The sequence below is a fragment of the Fulmarus glacialis genome, unplaced genomic scaffold (assembly GCF_000690835.1).
Source record: "Fulmarus glacialis isolate BGI_N327 unplaced genomic scaffold, ASM69083v1 scaffold10025, whole genome shotgun sequence".
Taxonomy (NCBI): Eukaryota; Metazoa; Chordata; class Aves; order Procellariiformes; family Procellariidae; genus Fulmarus; species Fulmarus glacialis.
In genome coordinates this window covers 501-14,690 of record NW_009213669.1, presented here as the reverse complement: position 1 = coordinate 14,690, position 14,190 = coordinate 501, and the positions used below count along the sequence as shown (strand labels likewise).

The 14,190-nt window shown below is 44.2% G+C and overlaps 1 protein-coding gene across 1 annotated transcript; it reads left to right on the top strand.

Moving 5' to 3' along the window:
- Positions 1–8,572: 8,572 nt before the first annotated feature.
- LOC104077149 (olfactory receptor 5V1-like) lies at positions 8,573–9,493 on the top strand (the record flags this gene model as incomplete). The annotated part of the gene is made up of 1 exon (XM_009578272.1): positions 8,573–9,493. A coding segment is annotated over exon 1 (921 nt), but the record flags the coding sequence as incomplete, so codon positions are not given.
- Positions 9,494–14,190: the final 4,697 nt, after the last annotated feature.

Below are 14,190 nucleotides of genomic sequence, written 5' to 3'. Positions count from 1 at the left end.
GGTGTAAATCAGGGGCATCAACAGGTCAGAGCTGATACAAGCTGCTGGAATAAGTTCATGTCTGAGGTGACCAGGTGCTCTCTCCAGAAAAAGGTCAGTGTTTCTGCTAGCAGAGGATTACAGTCAGAGTGTAAGGGAGCAATGTCCCAGTGACAGCCCTTGGCCAAGTATCTCAAAGCCTGGGGGGGCCTCTGTGCCCTAGGAATGCAGCTGCTTGCATACAGCTAGTGCAAACTGGCAGAGGCTCTTTTATCAGCTCAGGGACCTACTTTCCCATTTGCAATGGGTTTATGTAACTACAAAACCAGATTGCTCCTGTCATCGTTCAGTCTCTCAAGAAGCCTGTGGGTTTTAGCAGCTTGTGTTAAGGTAGAACTGTTGCTTCAGGATCAGTAGATTTTGAACTGGGCTGGCTGGCCCTGTGTGTTTTTCTAGGTGAATGTAAGGAAACAGATTGGGCAGCAGGATCAGGGGAGACTGGGATGGGAGACCGGGTCCTTCTGCTCGGAGAGGCAGAAGGGATGTAACCAGCCATCTTCACTGTTTCTGTTACTTACTGTTATTCATGAACCTATTCACAAATCTAGCTTTAGATATTTATGGGATATCTAATTAGTTTTAAGGTCTCCTGCTGTATAGCGTCAGTCCCTATTACCTGTATCCTCACAGTGAAATTGGCCTGTAAAGAGCTCATTGGCTTCCCCAAAGACACAAAAACTTGGCATATCCACTCTAAATAGTTTCTCAGTGCTAGTATTGCTTTGTGCTGAGCTTGCCACTGGATGCTCCAGCAGAAGTAGTAAATCCAGGAATGTTTTCTAAAAGAGGAAGAACCATGGCAAGTGCAAAAGGGGAAAAAAAGTGAAATTTAAGTGGTTGATCTATAAATAATTCTGCATTTATGTCTGCCATGCCAATCTTTAAGCATGCAAGATTTATCAGCTGAAAATAATTGGGAATGTAATTCTCTCCCAGGAACAGCTTATGGGAAAGATGTCCCCATATCTGCGTGGGGTGAGGGCAGACTGAAACAGCAGAGGTGGCTGTGCTGTAAAACTGAAGTAGCTCAACTGGACTTTGGAGACAAGTCACAGGATTGCAATGGCGGTGAGTCTAGGAGCAGAACCAACCCTCTGTGCAAACCAAGGACATGTAGATGAGTTTATCTTGGTAATTTCTGATCACCTCGCTGTCTGTTGTTGCCTGAAATGAGGTATGCCTTAGCCCCGTGTCGTGCTTTCTGCCATTGCCAGCACTGGCAGTCTGCGCCACTGTCTGCAGAGGCCAGGCCAGTCCTCCGGCTGCTTGACTACGTCCTGCCCTCAACTGCACTTCTCGCTCTTGGTTTGGGCACTTGCTTCGGGCACTTGCTTCAATTAGACTTGTGCCTTCTCCTCCCCCTGTGTTGTCATGTCTCTTTACTCCCCCGTTTTCCCTTCCTCTCCCTGTCCTCCATCCCAAGCCAGGATCCTCCCACACAGCCAAACCCACCCCACCACCATGGTTTGCTTTCTTCCCCAAACGGCCCAGAGTCTTCCTCAACTGAGTCCCGCGCTCTGCCCATTCAGCCCCATCTTGGCATGTACTCCACAGACTGCACCAGTGTTGGCCACAGCTGGTTCAGCCACCCAGATGTGTAGGCTCCCTCACCTCCAGGCTCTGGAGCTGGCCTCGCAGAGGTTATCCTTGGCCCTGAGGGTTTTTTCAGTCTGAAAAAAGGCATTGCAATATAATGAGGCCATAGCTGATGTTCACTGGTAGGGGCAAGTGGCGTCCCCGTGTGGTCTGTTGTTGTGTGAATATATTGTGGGGTGCCAAAGGTCTTTTTGGAACAGGGGACTGAATACTGCATTTCCAAGTATCTAATTAGCAGCCTTCATTTGGGTCTGTGGGTTGGTACGTATGTGGAGGCGGGATGGAGGTGCCCTTGGTTGTTGATACAGTAGGGAAAATGGCAGAGGAAATGAGGATTTGGGAGCCTTGATTGAACTATGGGGTGCTTGTGGGGCAGGGTTTGAGATATGACCTGCACTGACAGAGCTGGAAGGGTTGGCTGACAAGCTTCTCAGCAATTACCTTTGGCTGCCAACCCTGAAAGGAGAGTGTTGTGCAGGAGCAACTTGAGGGTGGTCAAATACTGGAAGAAGTTGCCCAGAGAGGCTGTGGAGTCTCCATCCTTGAAGATATTCAAGCCCTGGCAGGACACAGTCCTGGACAGCCTGCTCTAGCTGATCCTACTTGAGCAGAGGTGTTGGACTGGATGATCTCAAGAGGTCCCTTCCAACCTCAATGATTTAATGATTTAGTAATTCTGTAACTTGTGTTAAAAGACAGCCCTGAAGAGCTGGAACTTACTGCTCACTACCAAGGAGACAGGAAAAAAAGAGACAGGATTGCCAGTTTTGGGAGGGGGCTCTTCCTTACCCTCCCCACCTCTTCAGTAACCACCTTCCTCTGCCACCCACTGCATTTACCAGGATCCTGCCATGTTGGGGTCATGGCCATTTTGCTGCCATTGGTAATCTGCTGCCCAAGGCACCCTGTCTGCTTTCACACCCCAGAAGAGGTGGCAAAGAGAGACCAAAGTGAGCAGGATTAACATGCTGGGCACAATGAGAGACCCAAGTGGGGTGGCAAGTGGGTGGGTTTTTGAAAAGTGCATGCCCAAGTCGAGTGACATTTCTTCTTGATGGTATTTCAGTCTTTGTTTTAGTTTAGATCTCTGAGGCCACTGGGAAAATTCAAGACTCAGTCTTATCTCTCAATCATGCTCCATGGCATGAGGCTGCAGAGCAAAACCCATGGATCTTAAAACTAGAAAGGACCTTGCTGTGGGACGTATACTGTCACTCTTCAATTATTTTACTGTGAAAGCTTTCTTTGTATGAGGCAATCTGTTTCATAGTCTGTGTCAGTGATGAACATTTTTGTTCAACACGGGATTTCTCAATTGCCTTTTTTTTTCTCTCAGCATTATGGTATGTCCCATTAAGAAGAAATCTTTGTGCTGGGGAGATAAAAGGGAAAGACTATGCAAAATGGGCTGATAACTATTAGTAGATGACTAGCAATTTTTGTCTGATGATAAAATCCCCATCTGAACCAGTGTTGAATTTCAGCTGTTTCTTTATTTGTTCTAGTTGTAATCATAAAACTGTAATTTCCTACTTTCTTTTCTTTAAGTTCCACGTGTCCTTTAGGGGAAGTGCCTGCTATTTCCTTTCTTTTCTATAAGGAAACACCATGCAGATCATTGCATGTATTGATTTGAAATAATGACTCTGATTTTGACGAGGAAGCCAAATACAAATTCCATATGGTTTTTGGGAGCCTATGTCTCAAGACAAGCAATTTAATATAATTGATTTGTCTCTCCAGGAAACAGCTTGGGATGATTTTTAATAAGGCCTCAGTAGATGCTGTTAAAAAGTTGGTGTCTGACAAATTGCAACGGTGCAACTTGGCAAGTGAGTTTATAAGTGTGTATAAATTGGCTCCACTGTGCATCATTAAAATCTCAAGTTCTTTCTCTCCTGGAAATTAGCAGCTCTCTGAGCTTACACTCAGGTTTGATTATTGCCCTAATCTAGGGGACAGTGAAAGACTGCCTCAAAGGAAAAAAAAAAACCTTTGAAAATTGGCAGGATCTCTACAATGCTTTTGTTAAATCCCAAGAAAACGGAAGAGATCCTGGTCTAATTAATTTTATTTAAAGACTATGGGTCAAGCAGAGCTATCTGCATTGCAATGTTGGGGGGTGCAGCTTTAAAACTGCTTGGATTGGGCTAGTTTCAAATATCTCTCTTTTGTGGGGTGACACACTGCAGAGTTATGAATCTGGTCTTCACAGCAAAAAGTAAACTCAGAAATGGTTCTTGGCAAAGATAAGGCTAATCCAGAGCTGTCCCAGGGCACCTGCTCTGCAGACCTCTTCTGGCTGTTCCTTCTTGCCAGAACCTGCCAAATAGGGGATAAAGTTTTGAATAAAATCCCAAATTTAATTTTGGAAGAGAGGACATTGTCAGGGAATCTGACAGTGAGTACGGAGCCCATTTGCAGTGTGAGTTGCAGTGTGGGATTATTCCCTTGTTAAATATGAAGACAGCAGAATTAACTCAACTGAGCTTATCTTCGTGTCTGAAACACAAATGGTCATTAGGGAAAAAGGAGCATTTTCAGCAGCAAGTCTGGAATCAGTTTGGGCTCACAATAAGTGTTCCTAGCTGGAGAGCTCAAGGCTTGACAAAGCTTGGTAATCCCACAATTGGTCAAAATCAAATCACTTTGGTTTTGTTACGCTGGGGATGGTCCTGGCATGGCAGGAGGGGTGGGCAACAAAGCCTCTCTCCAACCGAACAGCTGCCCCTGTGCTGTCTGTCTGAATTCAGAGATGTGGCCAACAGTTTTGATTTAAACTGTCAGGGACTGGCAGGCCCAGAGTAGCTCTAATCCAGCATATCATCAGCTGGTGCATATCTGTATTCTGCAAAAGGATGCCGAGATTTTTTTTGTTGTTTTGGGTTTGTTTGGGTTTTTGTTGGGGGGAAAATGACTGTTTTATTATAAAATATAATGTAAGAACTGTAACTTTAAAGTGTGCATCCTCAGCTAGGGATTTCCTGTGGAGGCCACAGCAAAATGAGCAAGTTGAGTTGTAGCACGTGACTTTGGATGACTGGACTATTTGGGTGAATAAGATACATAATGAGTTTCCACTGTACTACATATACCAGCAGCTTAGGGGCATGGGATAGCACCATTTGAGGGATTTACACCGTCCAAGTATCTCCAGACTGCTTTGAGGTATTACAAGATGAGGAATACTACCTGGGATTTTTTTTTTTTTTTTTCACCTTGAGGCAGAATACCCTTTCTGCAAGCAGTATGTCACGTCTGCAGGCATTTGGGCATAAGGCCTAATTTTTTTTCCTGAGCAATGTCTCAGAGCTGCTGCAATTACTGCACGTGGACTGAATATTTCAGTATCTAGTGTCTGCAGAGGCTAGTAAGGCTATTTTTATGAAGCATTTATTTATGTAAAATTCACCAAGCCTTTGGCAAGCATATGATAAATAAAACTGATTAAAATAACAGCATGACAGGCACAGCTGAGGAAGCTTTTGGTAACTGTTGATGATTTTCATGAGAGCTTAAAGACTGTGTTTGCATGTGGCACATACCAGTGGCATGTATAGTTCACAAGGCATTATGATCCTGGGGGTTAGGCCTTTGTAGTTCTGGGCTAACCCAAATAACCTTGTTAAATGGAAAGCCTGATTAGATTAGGCTAAAGGCATAACTTGAATACTGTCCTGTGTTTCTACTTCTAATAACCCAACTAAGAATATCCTGCAAATACACAATGGAGCACTAGATGTAGAGTTGAGAGCCAGCAGCCCAAAGCGCTCTCCACAGTCCTGGGTGACTGCCACGTTGATGGGGCCAATGCATCCCACCCCAAAAGAAGCATTTAAGACTTATGACGTGAACCTCCCCTTGAAGGTGTTTATACTTGCACATATTACCACACCACCACTTTTCAGAAGTTTGCATTTTGCTGAGATAGCTAGCTACCATGAGTACCTCATGCTGGCGGCTAGCAATGAATAGTTTAGCAGAATGTGAGGCATTATGTTGGACTAAGGTTGGATTATCAGCACTGGGCTTTAGACATAAGGTCAGATTAAAAATACGGAAAGCAAATAGCAGGAGGCCCCTTTTCGTGGCCAGTATTAGCACGTCATCTCTTGACTATTGGTACAGCAATGTACTTTGTACCACATAGAGATTTTGCGTGAGGTATTGCCCTCTTGTGGCTGTTCAGCGAAAAGATGGGTAATTGTCAGGCAGGCAGTGGCACGAAGCCGGTTTAGGAAGATGGAAGGGCACAGTCCTAGTTCTTCTCACAGCTATGGATGTGATTGATCTCTTTATTGTATCTCTTTCTGGCATCTGGGTTTATTACGAAATGATTAGCTCCATTCTTTGTTGCAAAACTTCTCGGGAAGTATGATGTCTGATGGTCCTAGGGCTAACCGCAGTACACAGAGAAAGATCTGGACCGCATGGATTTATTCCAGCCACAGGTCTACACACCCATGGCAGGATAGGCCTGTGCTTTGTAATCCTTGAAGAGCTCCAATTTATCTTCTGACATATATGCAGAAGTCTTAATTTTTAAGAGTTACACACTGCAAACATAGCAACAGGCTTTGATTGACAAACAGTATCATTCATGTTAACAGTGCAGAAGATATGGGCGGGTAATACTGGAATAAGAACAGGTCTGTTCCTATTCCTGTACATCAGATGGAAAGTGGTGCTCTCATAAACGAATGCATAATGCATGGATGCTTTTTGGAACCAGAGGGGAAATTTTTTAGCTCTTCAAAGTAATGCTGGTAACTTATGTTCCTTCTTATGCCAGGGTACATACCTGCTTCAAGTAGTGCATGGATTTCACAAGTGGTTTATCTTCTGTCATTTCTGTAGGGGCTATACAAAATTAAAAGGTTGCTCCTGTACAAGAATTAGCGATTGCCCATAAAATCAATGTAGAAGGCGTTTACACTGGCACATGATGCTGTGCTAGCTGCCCTTGCAATACCAGTACAACTGCTCCATTGCAGTCACTCAGGTTCTGCTCTTTACCCTGCAAAGACACTGTTATCACTGCCCTCATCTAAGGTATGCTCTTTTGCAGAGTAGCTGTTGCCAAATTTATTTTGACCCAATATACGTAAGCAATGGACTTCAGGCTCCAGAGCAAGACAAATCGGTTTGAAAACAATTTGTGATCAAGTAATTTTAAGGCTGCAGTTTAATTTAAAGAAATCAGAACACTGGACTCTTGTGAGATGTAAAACTTCAGTAACCTGGATGGCACCTGAGGTGGGCTGGTAGGACTTAGGGAGAACGACACCATCTATTTCTTTTTCCTGGGAGTACACTCAAGAACCAAACCACAGCCCTTTAAAACACATGAAAGTCATAGGAATCAAAGGATTCAGGGTGAAGAAATAGTTTATCACATTTCTAGCCCCTTTTGACAATATTCTGAAAAAGCCTCATACATGCAATAGAGGTAGCATCCAAAAAAGCTTCAAAGACGCTCCTCCCCAGATACATCTTCACATGTTTATAAAACCTCATTAAAGAAGGGAGGCACTTACCCTTGCAGTCAAGCTAGCATTTTTGCCAGTGCTTGCAGATGTCTGTATGAATATTCCTATGCTGCTAAATCTGGACCCATCACTTCCTTAATAGATTGATGTTCCTGAGGCTACAGTGAAATATTTTTTGTGTCATTTGTAGATATTCTAATCAGATGTAGAAAGAAGAAAAAGTTTAGTCACGCTTCATGGAGATACAGACGACTATATATTACCAGTAATTAATTCTTTGTAGCAGTGAGTACTTCTGTGTCAAGTTTCTGTTGTATTTCACCTGAATAAGTTCCCCATTTTAAGAACAAGTGATGCTGTCATTTAAAGCACCATGTGCCTTTTATTTCTGCGGACTAAAATATTTCTTATGGTAGTTTAAGTTCTGACTTTGGTCCCTTTCTAGCTGGAAGCAAGCTTCTGTAAGAACAGGAGACAATAGATGAGCCTGTCTCAGATGGATATCATAGTCACCTATTTAATTTGTTCTCTATCTCTTACAAATGAGAATGTGTTACAATATTCACACCGTCTCATCATCATGCTCTAATCTGCAAACAAGGAGGCGCTTGTGCCAAACTTTGCTTTATCTCTCTGTAGGGCTACTATGTAAATCAGTACCATGTGTACTGAATTATAGTCAATGTAGCAATGCGGATGGAAAGATTCTTCAATACCAAGGCTTCCTAGACTTCTTTGAATTGGGAAAAGGTGAGGGGGAAAAGTTCAGCTATATCCTAAAAGTACTAATACTGTTATGAAGTCCATAGGGTAAAAATTATGGAAAGGAGGGAGGACTTTAACAGGATACTAGATTATATCTCTTTTTATATCCCACTGGATGAAGCTGAAAAAACCAAAATGCATCTGGGGTATACTACCTGCTTGTTGATTACCAGGGACTTAATTCTACTGTGATAGCATTACTTTCTTAAAAAAACTAGGTCTTCAGCTTCAGCAGTGATCTAGATCCCTTTGGTGATATTATTATCACTAAATAATTTGTGCTGAAAGGATTTCTAGAGATCTGTACTCCACCTGCCTTGCTCAGCTACCTTCAAAGCCTGGTTAGGTTGCTCAGGACTGTGTCCAGCCAAGCTAGCCACCACAGAGGAGGTATCTTTGACTCCAACTTTCAGCTATTCAGTCTGAGAAGATAGCTTGCAAGAATTAAACGCTTTTCATTAATCACTGTTAAGCTTAATACCTGTATTTTGCCTTTCATATTAGGTATATGTGAGTAAAATTTAGGTTTTGAGTGTGGCAATGCAAACTTGCAAATGTTTTTGAACTGCAAAACAGACCGAAAAAATCATGCTCTTTAGAAGGGAGATGCAATTTTGACTAAGTTACAACTTCTTCTTTCTTCCAGGTAAACCTCTGCAATCATTTCTGCAATGAAAGATAAGATGCAGAGGGTCAACCTATCAACGGTTTCTGAATTTCTTCTTGTAGGCCTTTCTGATGCTCCAGAAGTCCGTTTTCTTCTCTTTGTGCTGTTTTTGATCATTTATTTGACCACCATGGCAGGCAACATCACAATCCTTGTTGCCATTGGCACAGACACTTGTCTGCAGAACCCCATGTACTTCTTCCTTGGCAACTTATCCTTACTGGATATCTTATGTCCCACTATCACTGCGCTGAAGATGCTGGAGGCCTTGTTGCTTGAGAACAAAGTGATTTCATTCACGGGCTGCATACTGCAGCTGTTCTTCCTCATTGATGTTGTAGGCACAGAGATTTTTCTCTTGGCTGTGATGGTGTATGACTGTTACGTTGCAAAATGTCATCCGCTGCAGTACATGAATATTGTGAGTATGAAACTGTGTGCTCACCTAGCTATTGGCACCTGGGTAGTAGGATTTTTTAATTCTCTGTTGCACACATCTTTGATTTTTACACTCTTCTTTTGTGATTCTAATGAAGTTGACCAACATTACTGTGATATTCCTCCTATGCTGGCCCTCTCCTGCTCACCTACTTACAGTAGGGAACTGGTAATTCTCACAGTTGCTGGGGTCCTTGGAAGCAGTGCCTTTGTGGTCACTCTGATCTCATATATCTATATCCTCATGGCTATCCTGTGCATGAACTCTTCAGAGAGCAGGCACAAAGCTTTCTCCACTTGTGGTTCTCACTTGACATTAGTATGCCTTTTCTACGGGACCACCACTTGCACGTATGTACGGCCTTCCTCCACCTACTCACCTAATCAGGATAGGATAATTTCTATGCTCTATGGAATCCTCACTCCCCTGCTAAACCCCATAATCTACAGTCTGAGGAACAAAGAAGGTAAATGTGCCCTAAGAAGAGTAATCAGCCAGGTAAGAACTGCTTTAACAAGACAAGAACATCTCTCTCAGTCTCTGGTGTCCTCTGGAGCCGTTGCAATTGGATAGGCACTGCAGTTTGACTGATCTTCTCTAACTTTAGCCATCTAAAAGTTAGACGCTGGAATCAAAACTCCTTCTCTGGGCTCCCTTTACAGTTAAAAGGCAGAGGTGTGCACCTCCAGAAGGCCAATTGGCTTTAGGTCATTATCACGGGAGGAGATGACTTCAACTGGTAAGGTTTTTCTTCACTGAGCACAGAAGCAGCTTAGATGAGAGCCTCAGCCTTAGACACAGGTGTTGGGTGCATATCTTAGTGGGTGAATGCTGGGAATTGGTACTGTAGGGACACTTAGATATACATTCTTCTGTACTGAAGCAGCTTGTAGGACTGGTGCCTCTTATTGACTACATTGCTCCTGCAGAAAACATGAGCACAACCTTTGTGAGAGATTGACTGGAAGGAAGGCTCCTTTGCCATCATTTGAGGTCATCAGTCTGAATGTGTTTTCAGCCAGCATGCCAAGAATTCAACTGCAACACCTGTAGTGCCACCAGGCACAATCTGGCCATAGTTTGCACCATGTATCTCAATCAGTCTGCCAGGGTGCAAATCAACTCCCATAAACTAGAGATGTCAACTATGCTGATGTCTATACAGTAGATAGCTTTCTAAGACTATGGCCAGTGGGGGGAAAGGGAGGCTTTGCAGTCATGGGCTTTGTGATCATTGCACAGGCATGCCCTGCCTTTTCTCAGTGTTGGCAGACTGAAGGAAGGTTTATACAGTGTGCTTTAGGTCTGTGTGAGTCCATAACTAGGAACAGTGCTTCATTCCATGCGAAAAGTGAAGGTGTGGCTGACAAAAAGGTGGAAATGGATGTGCGGAGAGGGGGAGTGCCGTGCAGTCTCCTCTGTGCGTTGTGGCTATAAATCTGTGACATTCTCAGCTGTCAGTCGTGTTGACAATGGGTTCAAGTCAACTGTAATGACCAAAGAGCTTTTCTCCAGGGTAATACATTCTGGATTTTCTGGGGTTTTCTTTTTTTTTTTATAAGTATATTTCACCAACTAAAGAAAATGCATGTAAGTTTATCCAAGACCACTTAAATTTCAAAGTCAAGCATTAAGAAGTTGGTAAGGCCACCCATGTAGTTGTAATGCTACAGAGCTTCCCACAGAGTTCAATGTCCTGACCTACAGTAAGGTTGGGATTTCTAAAGACAAGTTTTAATGGCATGCAAGATGACCAAGGTATCTTTCCTGGTCCATAGTTCCTGCTCCATAAAAAGTACAGACTACTTAGAGTCACGTTTCATTTCCATCAACTGGCTGAAAAGATCAGAAGTCCTCTACTGCCAAACAGGGACTATTTACATAGTATGAGCAGAGCAGCAGATGACAGTGGAAACCATTTAAAAAAAAAAGCCATTTATTCCAAAGCCATCTGACAAATCACAAGACATACATCAATTTGGACAAAGTGACAGTCTGCACTTCAAAAAATGCGCACTTCAAAAAATGCGCACAGAAAACTCAGTATAGGCTGGAGTGCCATTCTGCTTCTGGGTCCCAGAAATTACTGCAGACATTATATGGGGATGGGGAAGGAGCAGCCGTGCTCAAATTCCTTGTAAATATAAAGATTCTGGTTGTTAAACCTGGGACTATGAGATCAGACTTGCTCAGGAGGCATTTCCCTTTTAGGCCTCACTAGCTCTTTGAATGTTTGGTATTGTATCTATTGGATAGGAGAGAAGCGATCAGCCATGAGTACCTGTCTGAGAGCTGATGTGTGCTGAGTGGGTCAGCATTAATGTGGCCCGTGTGTTTGTATGCCTGGATGGAAGAGGGGACAGACCAGTTCAGCGAAGATGACTTCAGAAGTGTAGATGTGCAAGTGATGAGTCGTATCATAAAAGGAGGCTTTCCTAGCTTCGTAGCTGAGGAAGACCCCAGCCTGCATGGGTTTGGCCATGAGCAGCAGTGGGGTAGAGGGGGTGGTCATGGCCATGTTTTTTGTGCCACAGCCGCACTGTTCAGAAGCCCATCTCCTGCATGGGGTCCTCTGCCTGCCGGCTGCCTGACTTCTAGCAGACACCTACAGCCTAGTGGGTTTTGTCCCTGCTTGAACCTCTCGGCTGGAGGCACAGACAGATGATCCCAGCATGCAGGGGTAGGCAGTGAAATGCCAATAGCTGTATGGCAGCTCCAAGGGGATGTTGGTGAAATAGATGCCCCTGAGGCTCTCTGAGAGCACCAGGTTGGGGTGAGCTGTCTGAGGGTCCAGACTCACTTTTAGGACAAAGCGGGGATGATGGGGAAGCAGGGAAAGCCAAGGAGGGGAGAGGTGGATTCATGTGGGAGAGAGAAGACGGCAATGACCCCCTGCCCCAGCACTAAGTGTTTCTGCTTTGCCACCTACACACACAGACTTTTCATTGAATTCGGTGCATCCTAACTAGATAGGCAGAGCAGGAGAAATGTGAGGCTCCACTTTCCTACACTGCCCTTCTAAGCCAGTCTTGGATGTCTTGTCAGAACTCTTATCCTGGAACAGAGCACTAGCTGCAGATGTGGGATTTAGGGCATCCTTCGAAGGGCTTTTTTGACCTCCTCATTCCTCACGCTGTAAATCATAGCATTCAGCATGGAAATCACCCGAGCATAAAACACAGCTATGATCTTGTGCTCCATGGAGAATTTTGAACTGGGTGGTAAGTATATGAAGGAGCCTCTCCCATAGAACATGGTGGCAGGAGTCAGGTGGGAAGCAGAGGTGGAGAAGGCTTTTTGTCTGCTTTTGGTGGACTTAATCTTGTGGATGGCAACTCCGATGCAGATGTAGGAGATGAGAATGTAGGTGGGGGCAGAGCTGGAGTGCCGTGGCATGAGAAGCACTGTGCTGTGGGCTGGCAACTTGTATGACTGCTGCACCAAGGCAGGGAACATTCCCAGGTGGATCTGCCTGCACTTCCTCTGCATGTGTGCCTGTAGTCTCTTCTCAACTTGCAGAGCCCTGAGTGGTTCCAGGGCAAAGTGCTGGACAGCTTCAGTTGCACATGCTCTTCCTAACCATCTCCAGCATGTCCCATGGGAGTGGTCCTTACCTCATAACAGGTCCATGGTGCCCTATATGGAAACCCACATATGTTTCCATTGCTTGCTTTACTGGTTGTTCTTCATTTGCAATTGAGACCCTTAAATTAAAAAAATCTGACTGAGATCCCCAATAGGACTTATTTTGTGACCTCATTGAGCTTGCTTGCTTTGTAGAAAGGTGCTCACTCTGGTACACCAGGATGAACCTGCTATTTCTATGGCATTTCATAGAGGAGATATGAACTTCATGCGACTCTTTTGTTTAGAATTATGAATTCACACTTCACGTGAAATACGCCCTCTAACTTTATGGCCAAACAGCAGTGGCAAAATAAATTTGACACTTCAAATTCCTTTACTGTCTGATGCAATGATTATTAGCTTGGCTTCTTTGGGACATAATGCTGTGCATATGCATATACGTATGCACATGTATTTTTGTTTTCTCCTAACAGTAAAACCTAGCAGCCTTTTTCAGTCCAGCTTGGTGTGGGATAAGGTCTCACAGGTACATGGCTTCTTCCTCTTGATTGTCCAAGAGTGCTCTAACCCTGGAGAATGCAGCTAGAAAACATCAGAAATTCCTCTGGCTGTGATACCCCAGGTAGGGATCATCTCACTTAACTTCACATGTCCACTCCTTAGCTAGTACTCTCTACTTTAGGATGAGGTGGCTTCTGGGAACACTTTAGATATCAACATGCAGGTGAGACAAATCCCTCGTGTTTTGCTCAAGAGCAGTTTCCTCCGTTTGCATTACAGATGGATTATTTTTCCCCCAATAGTTGTTGCACTTAATTTGGGTCATTTTATGTGACAGTAGACTGGGGTGTAATTAACTTTCCTCTGGAGAGAGGGGAAAAAAAAAAAAAAAAAAAAAAAAAAAAAAAGAAAAAAAAGGAAGCAAAACAGCAGAGTAGTTGGTAATTGCTTCTTCCGAGTGTGAGATATCTCTGGACACTCATGAAACACCAGGGACAGATTTCAAAGGCAGAAATTATCCATTATAGATCTTCAAGATGACAGAAACTGCTGGGCAAACTGGAGCGTGCCTTGCTTTCATAGGACCTGAATAAATCCAAGCTGGTGAAGAGGGTTTTAAACTAAAGTTGTGGGAGGAGGGGAACCTCAATCCATCCCACTCGTACCGGTCTGATGCCTGGGCCAGCAATAGATGCCCAGAGCCTGGAGAAGGATCACAGGTCAGCAGGAGAGCACCTGAAGGGGCGCACAAAGGAACTCCAGCCAGTAAGGCAGCTTCATCAGGGGCCCAACTTAAATGCCTCTCTGCAAAGGCACGATGCGTGGGGAATAAACAAGAGGAGTTAGAGACGTGCGCAGTCTTGCAGGGCTACGATCTTCTTGGCATCATGGAGATGTGGTGGGATGGCTCCTATGATTGGAGTGTTGGAATGGAAGGATACAGGCTCTTTAGGAAGGACAAGCAGGGGAGATGAGGAGGGGGTGTTGCCCTCTATGTCAATGACCAGCTGGAGTGCATGGAGCTCCGCCCTGGGACGGATGAGGAGCCAACCGAGAGCTTATGGGTCAGGATTAAAGGGAGGGCAGGGACAGGTGACATTGTCGTG